Source organism: Chenopodium album, chromosome 25 (assembly GCF_948465745.1).
Source record: "Chenopodium album chromosome 25, dcCheAlbu1.1, whole genome shotgun sequence".
In the NCBI taxonomy this organism is placed as follows: domain Eukaryota; kingdom Viridiplantae; phylum Streptophyta; class Magnoliopsida; order Caryophyllales; family Amaranthaceae; genus Chenopodium; species Chenopodium album.
In genome coordinates this window covers 459,594-475,432 of record NC_137858.1, presented here as the reverse complement: position 1 = coordinate 475,432, position 15,839 = coordinate 459,594, and the positions used below count along the sequence as shown (strand labels likewise).

Here is a 15,839-nt window from a genome sequence, read left to right as displayed (position 1 = left end):
GTGGTGATTGAGCCTGCATTTCAGCATTTGACACTACTACAAAAACAAGCAAAGAGACCCGTTCAAATCTGCCTTAGAGACCATTCTTGGACGGGTCTCTAGCTAAGGGGTCTGTTTGATAAAGAGATCCGTCCAAATGTGGGGGTCTGTTTGAAAAAAGAAAAGACCCGTTAATTGAGAAATGAGGTATGTTATGTTGATAAAGTGAGGAAAAACTAAGCATTGAAAGAAACATGTTATTAGAGAAATGGGGTCACTTTGTTAAATGAAAGAGACCCGTTGTTAGAGAAATTGGGTCTGTTTGTAAAGTAAAAGAGACCCGTCATTAAAGATAAGGGGTCTCTCACATATTTGGTTTTTAAAATAATAAAAATAGATTATACTATGTATTTGGGTTTGGAGCGCAGTTTTTTAATTTAAAATTTGAAATTTTGTGCTCAATTCAAAATTGGTGGAACTGTAAATAAAAAAATGTAACAATCATTAACTAATTAAAATTTTAATTACAAACTTGTTGAAATCTACAAGTATAAACTAATTAAAATTTCAATTACAAACTACTTGAAATTTACAAGTATAAACTAAGTAAAATTGAAATCTACTAATTTGGTTAAACTACTTTAATCAAAAGAAACAAGTAAAGCATGAACTAATAAATTGTTGGTGGGGTTTTTTAATATGCCCAATTTGTAGTCCTCAAAGCTCAATAACACCAAACTCATCATTGTAATCTGCAATGCAAGATCAATTAAGTATCAGTATATTCATACAAATATATAATGAAACAAATGCAACCCGATTCTATAGTACATGCTTACCAAATTTTGTCACCAAACATTTTTCCAAGGTGTGTAGGTACATCATTAATTAAAAAGAATCACTCGATAATGAAAATAATTAAGCAAAAAAAAAAAAAACAAATGCGACTTAAAAATGCATAATCCTTCACTTTATCTCCCATTCTTACTTTTCCCATATTTATTAACCTTTTCATGTATCAAATGTTCAACCAAAGAATTATAATTACAAAAATTTCCAAATTTCAGGAAGGGCACGAAAGAGCAATTAAAACATGGAATAAGGTCATTAGTAAAAAAAATGAATTAAACATATATATATATATATATATATATATATATATATAAGCAAACGCTAGATCTCTTCTAACCAAATTCATGTTCACCATTGAAAGCCTAATCTAACATTTTACTCCAATGAAAAAAATGCATTAAACAACCAAAACAAGTATGAGTTTCAGTGAGTAAATTAGCAAATAAATAATAATAAAAAAATTAAAATGAGATAGTAAATACGAAAAATTAGCTGTTGTTATGTACCGCTGCCGCTTGAATCGGTGTTGACACAATTGTTTTAGATCTAAGACGACTCAAATTTTTTAGATTGGTTGAAACCCTTGCTATTGCATGCCGGTATGAGTGCAACAGCCACACCGCGCTTTCCATTTCCCAAATGTCCGGACCTTTTCTTGAAAAATTTCGGATCTTGAACAGATCTTCATTCCAAGAGAGCGGAGAAGAGACACTCTCCGGCAGAAGTAGGTTACAGGATGAAGTCGGTGATAATAATGAAGGAATAAATTTTTTGAATGTGAAATTAGTGAAGATGATAGAATAATGAGGATAATTTCAATTTTATGCTCGTAGTGTGGCTGTTTATCCACATCTTAGTGAGGATAAACAATGAAATCATGTGATGATAATTATGTCTGTTACCTACGAGCTTAGTGTGTTTATTAAAATTGGTGAAGATGATAGAATAATGGGCTTTAGAGACGAAGGGCGGTGATAAATGCTCACCAAAGGGAGTAGAGGAAAATGGCTCAAAACATTGATCCACAAGCATTAAAGTAGGTAAGAAAAGTAGGTAAGAGACCCGTTCAGTCTGACACCGGGTCAGTTATCTATCTATTATTTTTTGCCTAACAAAAGTAGTGGACTCTAGCTTATTTAAGAGACCCGTTAGGTTTAGTAGCAGGTCTCTTAATTCTCCTCTAACTAAAGTGGTGGGGCCTATTACACATAAGAGACCCGTTATCTTTAATATTAGGTCTTTTATATCGAACAGACCTCTTATCAAGATAACGGGTCTTTTATTAGGGGTCATTTTTCCAGATTTTGTAGTAGTGTGATAGGAAAGATCTATGTTCCATCCCCCGCAATAACAATTGAAAGGGTCTGATCACGAATCCGGATTAGCCTAATGGGTGGAACACAGGAAAAAAAAAAAAAAAAAAAAAACATGTAATTGAATTTACATCATCATCTCTGACTATCTTACGGAGTAACATCTTTTGACAAAAGTTGAACTCCAACACATTTTCCCGCCAAACAACAAACTTCCTAAATTCCATCCCCAAAATTCAAACAGTTGTTCCTCAATCATATTCATCAGCAACAATCAACACAGAAACAGGTAGCAAGCTTGATAACAATGGAAGCCAAAGAAGCAGGATCTTCTATAGAATCAATCATGGTGTCCTTCAATACTCGCATTTCCGAGCTCCAAGAACTCATCATTGCTCGAAACAGTTACTATTTCTCTCTCCATATTCTCACTCAATTTTCTTTCAATTTGATGAAATTTCATTGATTTTATGAAATTGATTGTCAAAAACCTAATTTCAGTGTATCCGGGAAGTACTGTCGCCGATCTCACGGCGGTTGATGCGGCGGTGAAAGCAATGGAACTTCAAGTTCAATCTATTAAGGATAGATTACGCGAAGAAACCCTAGCTCTTCCCAAAGCCAAGGTTTCTCTCTCCCCTCTATTAATTGAGAATTTTTTGTTAGGGTTTATGAACTGTGGTATCAATTTTGAACTTAGGGTTATGTTTGATTGGAATTGTGAGATGAGATAGGTAAAAGTCTTATGATTTTTATAACAATGATGTGCATAATTGCGGATGTAAGCTCTTTAATTGCCGAAATTAGATGACAAAAAATATAAAGAATTCTGTTTTGGAAATATGCAGAAATTGATTGAAGCATCTCTTAAGCAGCAGAAAAAGCTACAGGAGATGGCAAGTCATGTTCCTTCTCACTTAACCACGAAAACGATGTATTTATTGCCCGACTCTAATCACCAGTAAGTCGATGCTTTGATCCGTATAATGATTTCTAGATTATGAAATGTTTTTTGTACAAAGATTACTAGATTGGCAATTTGGAGGTTTGTTAAGATTAATTTTTTGTTGGTAAAGTTTGCAGTCAGATTCTTCCAAGGATGACCTATCGTCGTTTGGTTCATTGAAGGTTGAAGAGGAGCCGGTTGTAGTGCACAAGGTACACTTGAATGTTTCACTATAACAGTCTTGTATCATACGATTACTGTGTTGGTTAGCATAAGAGGAATTCAGTTATGGTTGATTATGAATGATTATATATTCTTCAGGAGAAAAAGGGCCGTGGACCTCCGCCTTTGTGGTACATTTCTGGAGATGAGTTGGGATCCCTATCGTCGTTAAGTTCCTAACAACCTTGCTAGTTTGATTAAGTTTTGTTTTTTGTTGCTTGGCTATATGCTTGTTTTAATATCCTCTATAGTTCCTAACTCGATTTCATGATGATTAATAGCTACATGAGAGGAAGGTTGACTCTTGAGAAAGTCAATGCTGCTATTAATGATATGGCAGCCTATGCTGAATCAACTGCTCAGCTTATCTCAGCCCCTAAAAAGAAGGTTTACTGCTTTATCTTTGTGGTTAAATATACTGTGTTTTTTTACTCATTTCTTACTGATTACTGTAAAATTTTCTGTGAAGTTGCCAGAAAACATGTGGGAAAGAGCCTTGATGAGTAAGCTTTATTACAATTCACTTATTTCAGAACATCTTACAATGAATTAGATTATCTCCTTTGTTATGAAAAGAATGTGTAGTTAAATTTGGTACTGGTTGAGCTGTTTTCAACATTCTATCTTCCCTCCACCTGTCTAAAGGTTACACGAAGCTTTATATCAATGCATAATTTTGCTAAATGTTCTGTAATTTCATCTTTCTATGCAGGAGCTGCGAGATATAGCAATGACTGAAGGAGTTAAAGGAAAACATTTTTTTCTTGAGAGTGACATAAAGGGACCTTCCCTGAAGCTTGACAACACTGGAAAAGCAATACTGACGGTGAGTCAACCCCCACAGGTCTCCTATTGATAAGCAAGCAAAGTAGACAATTAGTAAAGATTGTTCTTCCATTACTCTCTCTTGCTTAATTTCACTGTCTAACAAACATAAAATTTAGCTGCAATTTTTGAAATCTATTGATTTTTTCTGCTTTACTTAATATAACACGTAATTGAACATTTGAACCTCAACTACCTCTCTATATCCAGAATTCCAGACTAAAAACTTATCTGACAAGTTCATGACTTCATGTGTATCTGAATTGATGATACAAAAAAGTTGTTATATCTTAACTTGCCAGCATTATTGTTTCGTGTGTACACCCCTCTCATGGTTGGAACATATGATAGACTCGGGGTTTACGTTTTTACTGCACCTGAGAAGTTTCAAGTCATCCCCAAAAAATAGTTGCTTTGACTCCTTGGAGAGTCATGTCAGATCGGTATCTAAGTTAGTCAAACTTGGTTTATGTGATGAAAGCCTTACATAAAATCATGTTATTTGTGATCTTTTACAGGTTCTGCGTCACCTAGGTCGTATTAGTGAGACAAGGGTTGGACATCACAGAGTGATTATCCTCTCAAAACCTCACTGAATGAGATATGAGGTACTTTTTCGCTCTTGTTCTTCCTGTCTTTGTTCAGTGTTCATTTAAAAGACTGTAGTGGAATGATATTATGATACTTACAATTGTAGGCTCAGGCTGCTCAGCATTCTTATCAGTGATTTCGAAGATGACATATAGAATACTTCGTTGAAGTTGTGTGTGGTAGATTAGCAATCTCCCATCCGCAAAGTTGGGAGTAAGTTTACCTTTATGTCTTTACTTGTTTGATATGTAAAATTGTTTGTATACTGAATTACCTAACTACTAAAGCTATTATTTACTCTTTATACTACCTCCGTTTCGTATTAGTTGCAACTTTGGGGTATTATTTGTGAGATATATAATATTCCAAAGTTGCAACTAATACGAAACGGAGGTAGTATTAAGTAAAGAAATAATTGTGGTTAAGATGCAAAGAGGCTTCCATTCAAGTTAGCATTTCATTAAACTTTATGTTTGAATATCTTGATTGTTTAATGGTCTTGGCATTATTCTTTTCATTTATATATATATATATATATATATATATATATATATATATATATATATATATATATATATAAAGCTCATATAAAGAAAATTGTGGAAGGGATATCTTAGTTAAACTCACAAGTCCTTACTGTATTGTTATGTACTTATGTTGATATAAGTTCAAATAAGGGCCAAACTAAGTTCACTTCAATAGTTTTCAGCTGAACAGAATGAAGCTAGAATAGCAAAAAGATGGACCAAGTCAACCATGGTCACCTAAAGCAGTGACTGAAGAACAAATTTTATAGGTCTTATTCATTAAGAATATATAGCATTACAAACATCATATTCCAAACTGAAACTTATAACATAAAATAAAAAACAATAAAAAAAGTCACACATAATCAAGCAACAAATGGACTTCATGATGTCTAACATTTAACATTTAAAACCTTTTGGAACCTTCTTTCCACAGCCATTGAGCAAGAGACTTAGGGCAACAGGCACCTTAAGCTTGACGACACCCAACACATTAGCTTTAAGTGCTGTGCACAGACACACTGCAGCTTCAAGATCAGCGATGCCCTTTACGAGGGTACAGCATTCTGGACTAGGCTTAGTTCCAATTACTTCAGTAACCAAACCAAGCCAGCTACCACAGACCCCAAATTTAAGAGTATCTTTAGGACACTTAGGTTTTAGGCCTGAAGGAGGAGAACATGGGAGAGCTGGGATACTGTGAGTTGAAGCACAAGCACAAAACAGTATGTTGAAAAGTATGAACAAAGCAATTGCCTTTGAGCTCTGAAAAGCCATTTTTTTCGTACAAGTAATCTGCAGAAATAATCTCTATAACCTGATAAGTATATATAAAGCGTGAAATATATAGTGATTTGAACTGTATTTATTTTGGTTCTTTTCCCTTTCTGTTTTGGGGAAGTGGGGTTGAGAGGTTTATGAGAATTAATATAATCTGTGTTTTGTGGTCAGTATTTGATACTCCTGTGTGTCCGGAATTATTATCACATTGCTCTCAAGAATCTCAACCTTTCATGACATGAAATTTCCATACTTTCACTAAAATGCCCTTTTATATTAGCTGTATACCTGTTGTCTTCCCATTCCACAAGGTTTTTCAAATTTAGAAATTATGAATTTTCTTCCAGACTTCCTGAAATAAGATATGCAAGAGAGTAGTAGTACTTTTCGCAGTTTGAGGACCATATAGGTGTTAATGTAGTGGCTGCTAACGCATGTGAAGCTTGCTACTGATCTTGTGTAGTCAATCTCGTTGTTGTTGCCATTTTTAGCTACTAATCAGGGGCTTCAGGGGTCAGGGCCCATATATTATTAAGCTTGCTACTAATCTTGTGTAAATTGCTTGCTTCAGTCCTTTGCTTGAGAGCTGGCACTGGACCTTGGTTGGTAGCCTTTGGGCTGGTGCTCTGGGTAGTGTTGCCCGCTGGGCTATGCTGGCCCTATCATTATTACGAAGTATTATTTTTGCTCAATTTATTTTAGATTTTCATTAATTGGGTTAGCTGCGGGTCATCCCTCCATGTCATGCTGATTTTTGTGAAACTTGGCCATCTCATGATATTGAACTGTGATAAGATGGTGACTTGGAGAGTTATTAGCTGAAAGCCTGATGTTTTGATAGAAGCAATTTACAGCCTCAAAAATATTTATCCTTGCTCATTTAGTCGGCTTGGTCCTCTCCGTCATGGAGACTGAGCTGTTGATTGAAATAATTAATGAACCTGTAACTTGGCAGTATCTTAGCTATAGGGATTGCATACATAATCTGTGAGCTCAAAACTCTCAATTGAGAATGAAACACTATTATCTCATGCAAGTATGCAACTAGGGATCTTTTTGTAACGTAGGAACAATGTTAGTATGCTATGGGCTATATTTTGTAATGGAGTTGCTGATGATGTATTTTGACTCCATGGAAAATATGATACCTATTGAACATAGAAATTAGGTTAAGCTTTTCTGAAGCCATATACTATTTATTCCCTTTCAAGAGTTTCAACTGGACACATTTATTTTCTATGAGTTTCTAATTTAATTTTGCTCATCTGTCAAAAGCTTTATTAGGTGTTCAAATTTCTTTTTACTGATTGATCTTATATACTTGCACTACGAACATGAAGCACAGCCTTAGTTATATTGAAGTGTTCATCCCAATGGTGTTGAAGTAGAAGAATAGATGGATGCATTATAGAAAGTAGAAGCATATGTTCCTACCTCCTACTGAAAATTATTTGCCATGAGTTTCAGTGGTGAGTAATGTGATTTTGGCTATTTTATCTTTTTTCTTGGAAGCAGGGAATTGATGTAATTAGTGTTGTGTGGTCAGTTATTGGCCATGGATGGGCCGATGATTAGATTCAGCGAAGGATGACAAAAAGTCATATGATAAAGTGCTACTTGCTGAATCACATGTAGTAATCTTACCAATCTAAAATTTAGAGGACCATGTTAGAGATTATTTAGTGGCTGCTGATGCGTTTGCAATGTATGCACTATTATCATCATTCATCAATATTGACAATTTTGCTACATGACGGGGTTCAGGGCCCATATTTTTATCAATTTTTGTTTCCCTGTGAAGCTAATTGCGTTATGCTTCAGTAGTTCAATCTATGCAGACAATGCAATAAGCTGGTAATCACTAGCTATTATCATGACTCATCAGAATATCATATTACTTATACCCTCAAGTTACGTACTTAAGCTTTTGGTTGAATTGGTCTTTAACATGGTATCAAGAGCCAGCGTGACACAAAGGTCACGGGTTCGAATCTCATCCACCCCTCCTTTAAAGTGGAATTAATTCGCACCAGGTATGGGTGGGCCTGTGTTGCATCCACATTTCAAGCCCAAAGGGCCTTTCATGTGAGGGGGAGTGATAGAGTATAAAAACATATTCCGAAACATATTCCTGGGCCTCAACCATTAGCTTAAGCTTTTGGTTGAGATGGTCCTTTAACAATATAGATGCAATTTGATATCTGTGTACTCCGTATTAATTACATCCATGATGCTGTGCACAATCAAAACAACTAATAGTGCCTCCTTTTTTAATACAAGTACATAATATTGTTTAGTTTGTTTTGTATGGGCAAATTAATAAGCAAATTGATACTGTATTAATTAAAGAATAAAGGGAGTATATGTCAATCATTTAATAGTTCAACATTAAATTAGTAATCTTAATTACATCAAAAATCAGTGAAGAAGTTATGGGATCACAGTGGCAGTAATCGGAGGAGGGGTAGCAGGAATAATATCAGCCCGGGAGCTCCGACGAGAAGGTCACCGAGTCACCATATTCGAGAAATCGGACAAACTCGGCGGTATATGGGTCTACGACTCGCGAGTCGAGTCTGATCCACTGAGTCATGAGAGTGTTCAAAGCAGCGTCTATTACTCATTAAGGACGAATTTGCCCCGGGTTTTGATGGGCTTCTCCGATTTTGGGTTCGATGATAGAGTATACGGGGACCCGAGAGTTTTTCCTGGTCATCAAGAAGTGCTGGCATTTTTGAATGATTTTGCAACTCGGTTCAGAATCGTTGAGTTGGTCCGGTTTAACTCGGAGGTTGTGAGAGTGGAGCCAGTGGGTGGAAGGGTGGATAAGTGGATGGTTGAATGGAGGAGAGTGGTAAATGGAGGGGTTAAGTTGGAAGAAGAGGTTTTTGATGCTGTGGTTGTTTGTAACGGTCATTGTACTGTGCCCCGGGTAGCTAACATAACAGGTTAGACGACTCAACTCAATATTTACCCTCAAATCGTAGTTTAAAGTGGAAATATTACGCATTATATGACTTATGATTTTTTCATGACTTTTAAAAGTAACAAAGTTGTTTTAAAATATATTTGATGAGGCTAAGAGTTAATACTTTCTAGTGCTCATTTTAGTATCATAATGTCTTTACCAAAAAAAAAAAAAAATCACTGTTTTCGTTGTTTTAAGTATCATAGGCAATTTGGTTTTTCAAAATTGAAAAACCTATGAGATTGGATCATGCTTTGTTCGCCATGGCTATCATTGGCAATCACCTGGTTAATACCTTGTAAGGGTTTGGACTCGGCCTAGAATGATCTCATGACCATATTTAGTTACTTACATTTGCATATTTACAAGTGACGGGTTGTGGTGGTGGATTATTGCTTACCGAAATATGGGGGTGATATTAGGGAAATCAAATCAAAGATAAAGGTTGGTGTTGTAAAGTTTCTTACAAACTTGAGGCTGGTTTTGCCAATTGGAAACAAGGAAAAAAAAAAAGTGTTAGTATAGTAGATGGCAAGTGAAATTGTACTCAGTTACTGATGTTTTTCCTGTCTCAACTGCTAATATAAACTTCATAATTTGAAGCTCAGATTGATTTTAGCATTATACCATTTACTCTGTAATAGTTTGATAACATCAACTATGATTCTTCTATACTCGATCATTATCTACTTATTAAAATTGTGTTTATAAATCGTTGACAGGAATAGAGAAATGGCCAAGAAAACAGATACACAGCCACAATTACCGAGTTCCTGAGCAATTTAAGGACCAGGTTATTCCTGCATCGACTTCAAGACTTATATTAAATAAAGCAGTTGGTCTTGTAAATTGATTTGCTAATTGCTGACCATGATTGACTAAATGACATTAATAGGTGGTGGTAATCATTGGAAATGGGGCTAGTGCATACGATATATCACGTGATATCTCAGCAGTTGCTAAGGAGGTTCATCTCTCTTCAAGATCACCTGATGCAAAGTTTGTAAAACTTGATCACTGTTGTAACATATGGCAGCACTCTGCGGTAAGTTGTGTAATATATTCTGTTCTGACTTTGCTCTTGCTAGTGTAAATAGTTATTACTTATTTACTTCAGTTAATGTTTGCTTACTGTTTGAGGTGCTATTGGTGCAAACCATTGTAATGTAATGATTTCAACCACCCAACAGACTGTCTGCAGAATACTATACACCAATTAAAAAAGATCAAAGTTTAGTATCGTGCTCTCTTCTAAAAAATCGGTTTAAAAAATGAATGCAATAGAGATAGATTGAATCATGTACATAAATATTCAACTGATACCTGTGCACATATGCGTGATCAGTGAAATAACATTTGTGTTTGAGAGTTATTCTTTCTCGATCTTTTAGTACCACTTCCAACCTTGAGATGTTTTACAACTTATTGCTCTATTTCTGCATCACTAGTCCTGGATTTTTGTTTGTGACCAGTAAGATGGTATTCCATCTGCATCTTATGTGAAGTTGTTTTTGTTAGGTTGTCTAAAGAGACTTGATTATCCACTTACTCTTGAAAACAGCTTGAAAATGAACTCATAAATCATAAACACTGAATGACTAAACGGTCACATACTTTACATTTTTAAAAATTTTGTTTATTGTTGTTATTTATGTCATATTGGTTTCTTGGTCTTAAAATGTTATGGGTTTAGTCTACAACATTACATGATACATATATCTTTGAATATTTAAGTTTGCTGAGAAGGTTCTTAACTTAAGACCTCCTAACAGTCCTACTTTCCTAGTGTTGCAATATTTGATTGCACTACTTGGTGATAAATTCCAGTAACGTTTTATGTTTCTTATTTGATTGCACTACTTGGTGATAAATTCCAGTTACTTTTTATGTTTCTGTTAGTGTAGATATATATGGCCAATGAAAATGGTACCATAGAATTCGAGGATGGTTCATCAGTTGAGGCCAACATTATCTTGCATTGCACTGGGTATGTTTTCAGTAATAAAAATAAAATTTCCCCTTTCTTGATCTCATTTTTAGCTCCTAACATGGAAGATAAATTTTCCTAAAAACTTTTCCACAGATACAAATATGAATTCCCATTCCTTAGCATAAATGGCATTGTAAGTGTTGATGATAATTGTGTTGGACCGTTATACAAGCATGTGTTCCCTCCTGCTCTTGCTCCTTGGCTTTCTTTTGTTGGATTACCTCAAAAGGTAAATTATTTGAACATTATATGCTGTTAAAATTGGTTCTCGTTCCTTATTACTTTTCAATGTTGCTGACAGAATTCAAATGATCTTCCATTCTTCTGCATGATGATCGGATATTGATTTTTGATATGATGGAATTTCAATCGAGGTGGATAGCAAGAGTATTATCAAGAAAAGTAAACCTACCGTCTAAGGAGGAGATGATGGCAGATGTGCAAAAATATTATCAACAGATGACAATACTTAGAAGGCCTAAGCACCTCACTCATTATCTCCACAATTTCGAGGAGGTCTGTATGTCTTTCTTATCTTCTGAACCGCGCTTTCTACTGAGTTTCCTTTTCTGCTAGACATGACTTTAAGTTTACAAATCGATTAAGCATAATACTTAAATCTAATTTAGAAAATTGTTTGGCTCTTGATCATCTATATGGTCTGTTACTCTGTTAGTATTTGGACTGGTTAGCAACACAAGCTGGAATGTTATCGCTGGAATGGAGAAAAGAAATCTATAAGGAGACCATCAAATGTTTGGAAAATTGCGAGGATGGATATAGAGATGATCCCGGGTTTACAACGAGGTGTCATAATCCATCTATAACCTCAAGCTAACAGAAATTCTCAACATCGATTGTGAGAATCCACCATCAAAATTCGAAGTTACTAAAATAGTTCAAGTGCTAACAAAGATGTTTGTTTGTCGAGTAGTATTATCAGATGTCTCCGAAGAGACGTCGAGTAGTATTTGTGTAATCGAATAAGTTTATACTTAGTACTGTATGAATTTTTAGAATTTCATAATTAGGTTGCCAATGTATTGTTTTTAAATAGATGACCATGAAATCAATATAGATCCACCGCATCTAAAAAATATTCGATTAGTGTTATAAAGGTTGCTTTGCTAGGTACATGGTGTGGCAAGCCACACATAAAATGAGTTAATATTATTTCTATTTTTATAATAATATATGATTGCTCATAATTATAATATGCATAAAGCTTGGTCATTATTATAAAATGCATAAAGATTGCTCATTATTATAAAATGCATAAAGATTGCTCATTATTATAAAATACGTTAATATTATAAAATGCATAAAGATTGCTCATTATTATAAAATATATAAAGATTTTTTTAAAATAAATTTTAAGTCAAAATGAACAAATGCAAATGTATTTTTGGGTATTTAAAATCATCGTCACCATTCAAAATAATTTTTCTTAGGGTACATCGAAAGTATATGATTGTGAATGAAAAATGAAAAACTTTTTGACTAAAAAAAGTAAATTTATTTTATTTATATATAGATTTTCATATAATGATTAGGTAATTTATTAAACATTGAATGAAAAATGAAAAAAAAAATCGATTTAAAAGGCAATTTGTTCTATAAAGATCTTGATGTTTGTTTTTCCTACATGGGTAAAATTCAATTGTTACGAACGTGTCACCCGCTTCACCGCCCAATTAACATAAGGTCTCCTAATTAAATTCCCGGCAGCAACCTTGATCATTACAATAGGGGGGAAAAAACATTTATATGCAGCATTGCTGTAGGGAAGAGATTGTAGACTTGGAGGCACTACAATGTACAAAGAAACACACACACACACAAGCTGCATCCAAACAAAAAAAAAAAAATAATAATAACATTTCAAGAAACTACCTGCTTACAAAAGTAGTCAATTTCTTCATGAAGAAGATTGTGCATCAACGAGAGAGATGCCTTCTGTTTTGAGCATTTTATCAACTCAGGTGGTTGCAGAGGAAAAGCAACATCTGGCTGCAGTCAAGTAAGGTGACAAGCTCAGATTTAATTTATTGGGTAAGGAAGCGAATCTCCAGATTTGGCATCACAATCACCAGATATACTGGCCAAAGATCCTGGAAGTTTATCTTCCAACTCCAAGTCTGTCATTGTTGAGGAGCTATGAACCAATTTCCCTTCATTCCCGGACCTAACATAGCCAATTGGTTGATGCCCTGGAGGCAAAGGAGAACAAAATGGAGCAGCAGATGGGGAGTTTAGTCCATTTGTGCTATAAGATGATGAAAATGCAACCATGTCATCAGCAATCCGATTCATGTCAGCTTCACGCCAAGACCATGAACTGTCATCAGAACTAAGTGAAGGAGGGCGAGAGAAAGTAGCTCCCCGATAATCAGAAGGATTCCAATACATGACGTCGCCACCAAAGAATTGATTGTAGTCCTCGCCAGAGACAGCATGGACTTCATATTCTTCTTCTGAGACCCAATGGCTATCATATTCATCAGCTAACTCTTGTGCGCTTGGTGGTTCAGAGAAGTCAAAGTAGTCTGCAAAGTATTTTCTTTCTTCTTCACTACTTAAAGCACCTTTATGGGGACTTTGGGCAGCAAAGCTTTGTTGTTTTCCAGTTTGACGCCTTGAAATAAATGGAGAATCATAATTACAAGTCTGTGCAACAGGGGACCAATCCAAACTAGCTGGTAATGGTTGTGGCATAATCCTACCCATCTGTCCCCCAATTTCAGAACTTGTCGGATGCATCTGTTGTATGGAAGAATGTTGAAAATGATTAAGGTCATATGGCCATCCAAGGTTGCTCCTTGTTGCTTCCACTTCCTTAGCTCCCAAGGCACAACAATGCACGCAGTATGAATTTGACTTGTTTGGAGAGCCATAACCAATAGTTGTAGTCACCTACAATCACAAAGTTGGAAACCATTTAATTACACCACTGATACTCAAAAGCAGTAAGATGACTCATCAATGCAATAAAGATCAATGAGCATTTAAACTTTAATATTAACAAGGATATATGACAGCCCAACATTGAAGTGATGATATGCACCTTGATTAAGGTCGACTTGTCCTTAACAGCCTTAGCCTCTCTGATTGCAGCGCGAATTTCATCGTAGCCATTGTTACCACTCTTGACCCAAATCACATGCCATCCAGTAGCCTCAAACCGTTTGTCGACATCCTCAGTGAATGCAATATCAGCGCTATCATCAATAGATGTATAGTGGTCATCAAAAAATGCAATAAGCTCCAAGTCCCCAATGCCCTGCAAGGGAACAGGCTTCCTGAGAAACACCTTCCATTTGGCAACCATCTCTGAGAAGTTTTTCACAAGCTTTCCGTTTACCATTCTTGACCCAAATCACATGACATCTAGGACTCTCGAAATTCTCAGGATCCCACTGGCAGAAGTCTTTCTTCTTATTTCTGCCGCCCGTGGGTTTTTTCCCCTTTTGCTCAAAATGTCTTGAATTGTTTTTTTTGCTACTCTCACCATCTCTTTTTTTTTGGGATTTTCCCCCAATTTCAAAGTGTCTTTACCTTTATCACCGGCTCCATCCTTCTCATCACCATCATTATTGTCATCTTTCCCCTTCTCTAATAGTAATGCCTGTCTTTCTTTCTCCTTTTTCATGAGGTATGCCGCCTTATGCAGTTGAAATTCATCATCTTTGAGCTTCACAAATTTTGAGACACCTAAAATGATTTCAAATTCTTCAACGCTCCTAATATTCAGTTTTTCCATGGAATCATAAGCATCCCAACCTGCTCCAATGAAGCAAAGAAAGAGCGCCCTACATATGTCTTTCCAGTCTCTAATCATAGATAGGAGATAAGAGGATAATCGACATTTCATATACATCCATCCAAAATCTTCAACACTGTTAAAAGTAAATGAGGCGATTACCTCATCTTGTATTTTTGTGTTGCGTGCACTCTCGAGAAAATGAACCGCGATAACAAAAAAAGCCCGACGCCACTCTGTCTTATCTTTTCCGCTGAGCGTTTTTACAGCATTAATCAACGGCCTAGGGCCTATGGGGGTCAAATCTGCATCTCCATAACTAGAGACACCCGTAAGTTTATTAGCAGCTTTAAAATGACGTTTCAAGTGATCTTTAAAATCTTCAAACACTTCCCATCCATCCCCATTTTTAAAACCTAACCCATACAAGTTCCCCTTCCAAACCAAAATGGGAACTTCAAAACCATCAAATTTCTTCTTCTTATCCCCTAATTCAGATCTATAATCAAAGATTTTGTCTTTAATTTCAGACTCAGAATCAGTAAAACGAATTGTAAATAAACAAAAGTCACTATTTTCATCCAAAAGAACTTCATCTTTCATTGTTAATTCATGCTCTTTTAATTTTTTGTCAAAAAATAATGCTCTTTTAATACTATAACTAGAATACGAAGTAATATTTTAGACCTTATCAAATTTAGTTTGGAGGCCAAATGTTAATTATTCTAACTTTTTACAAAACCTTGTCATATACACCGTTTATATATTTTTATAATTTGTAAATTCGTAATAATTTCATGTAATTTGTTATTGCACGTATACATAATTTATGTGTTTATATATTTGCAGGGTCGGCTAAGGGCTTCTGCAAAGACAGAAAACATCATGCATAACTCAGAAGCCGCTTCAATGGAAAAGGAAAACTCAATACGATTGTGCGAGGGTCCAGACAGGAGAGAGAGGGATTTGCCGTAATCGTCAAAAAGACTTAATAAACAGCATAAACATGAACAAAACTCCGCAACAATGTTGTGTCAAAGAAAGAGACAATACCCTTAGGCCATGGGTTTTTTATTTATTATTTTG

General features: G+C 35.3%; 4 protein-coding genes across 4 annotated transcripts; 2 read left to right on the top strand and 2 right to left on the bottom strand.

Moving 5' to 3' along the window:
• The first annotated feature begins 2,370 nt into the window (after nt 1-2,370).
• Nucleotides 2,371-5,029, top strand: LOC145615501 (SKA complex subunit 1 homolog). Its single transcript, XM_081670576.1, has 10 exons — nt 2,371-2,548; nt 2,646-2,770; nt 2,993-3,105; nt 3,221-3,302; nt 3,412-3,479; nt 3,594-3,699; nt 3,782-3,812; nt 4,026-4,138; nt 4,656-4,745; nt 4,835-5,029. The coding sequence occupies exons 1-9, from the start codon at nt 2,452-2,454 to the stop codon at nt 4,731-4,733; spliced, it is 813 nt and encodes a 270-aa protein (XP_081526702.1). The 5' UTR covers nt 2,371-2,451; the 3' UTR covers nt 4,734-4,745; nt 4,835-5,029.
• A 625-nt stretch (nt 5,030-5,654) lies between these two features.
• LOC145615677 (putative lipid-binding protein At4g00165) lies at nt 5,655-6,032 on the bottom strand. The gene has a single exon (XM_081670736.1). It carries the CDS (start codon nt 6,030-6,032, stop codon nt 5,655-5,657), a length of 378 nt encoding a protein of 125 aa, XP_081526862.1.
• Nucleotides 6,033-6,939: 907 nt separating this feature from the next.
• LOC145615675 (flavin-containing monooxygenase FMO GS-OX5-like) lies at nt 6,940-12,092 on the top strand. The gene is made up of 8 exons (XM_081670735.1): nt 6,940-7,022; nt 8,463-8,983; nt 9,726-9,796; nt 9,899-10,048; nt 10,908-10,990; nt 11,087-11,222; nt 11,333-11,509; nt 11,670-12,092. The coding sequence occupies exons 1-8, from the start codon at nt 6,940-6,942 to the stop codon at nt 11,829-11,831; spliced, it is 1,383 nt and encodes a 460-aa protein (XP_081526861.1). The 3' UTR covers nt 11,832-12,092.
• A 474-nt stretch (nt 12,093-12,566) lies between these two features.
• Nucleotides 12,567-15,055, bottom strand: LOC145615330 (uncharacterized). The gene is made up of 2 exons (XM_081670397.1): nt 14,058-15,055; nt 12,567-13,906 (listed from the first exon to the last, which is right to left on the bottom strand). The coding sequence occupies exons 1-2, from the start codon at nt 14,355-14,357 to the stop codon at nt 13,034-13,036; spliced, it is 1,173 nt and encodes a 390-aa protein (XP_081526523.1). The 5' UTR covers nt 14,358-15,055; the 3' UTR covers nt 12,567-13,033.
• Between the last annotated feature and the right edge of the window lie 784 nt (nt 15,056-15,839).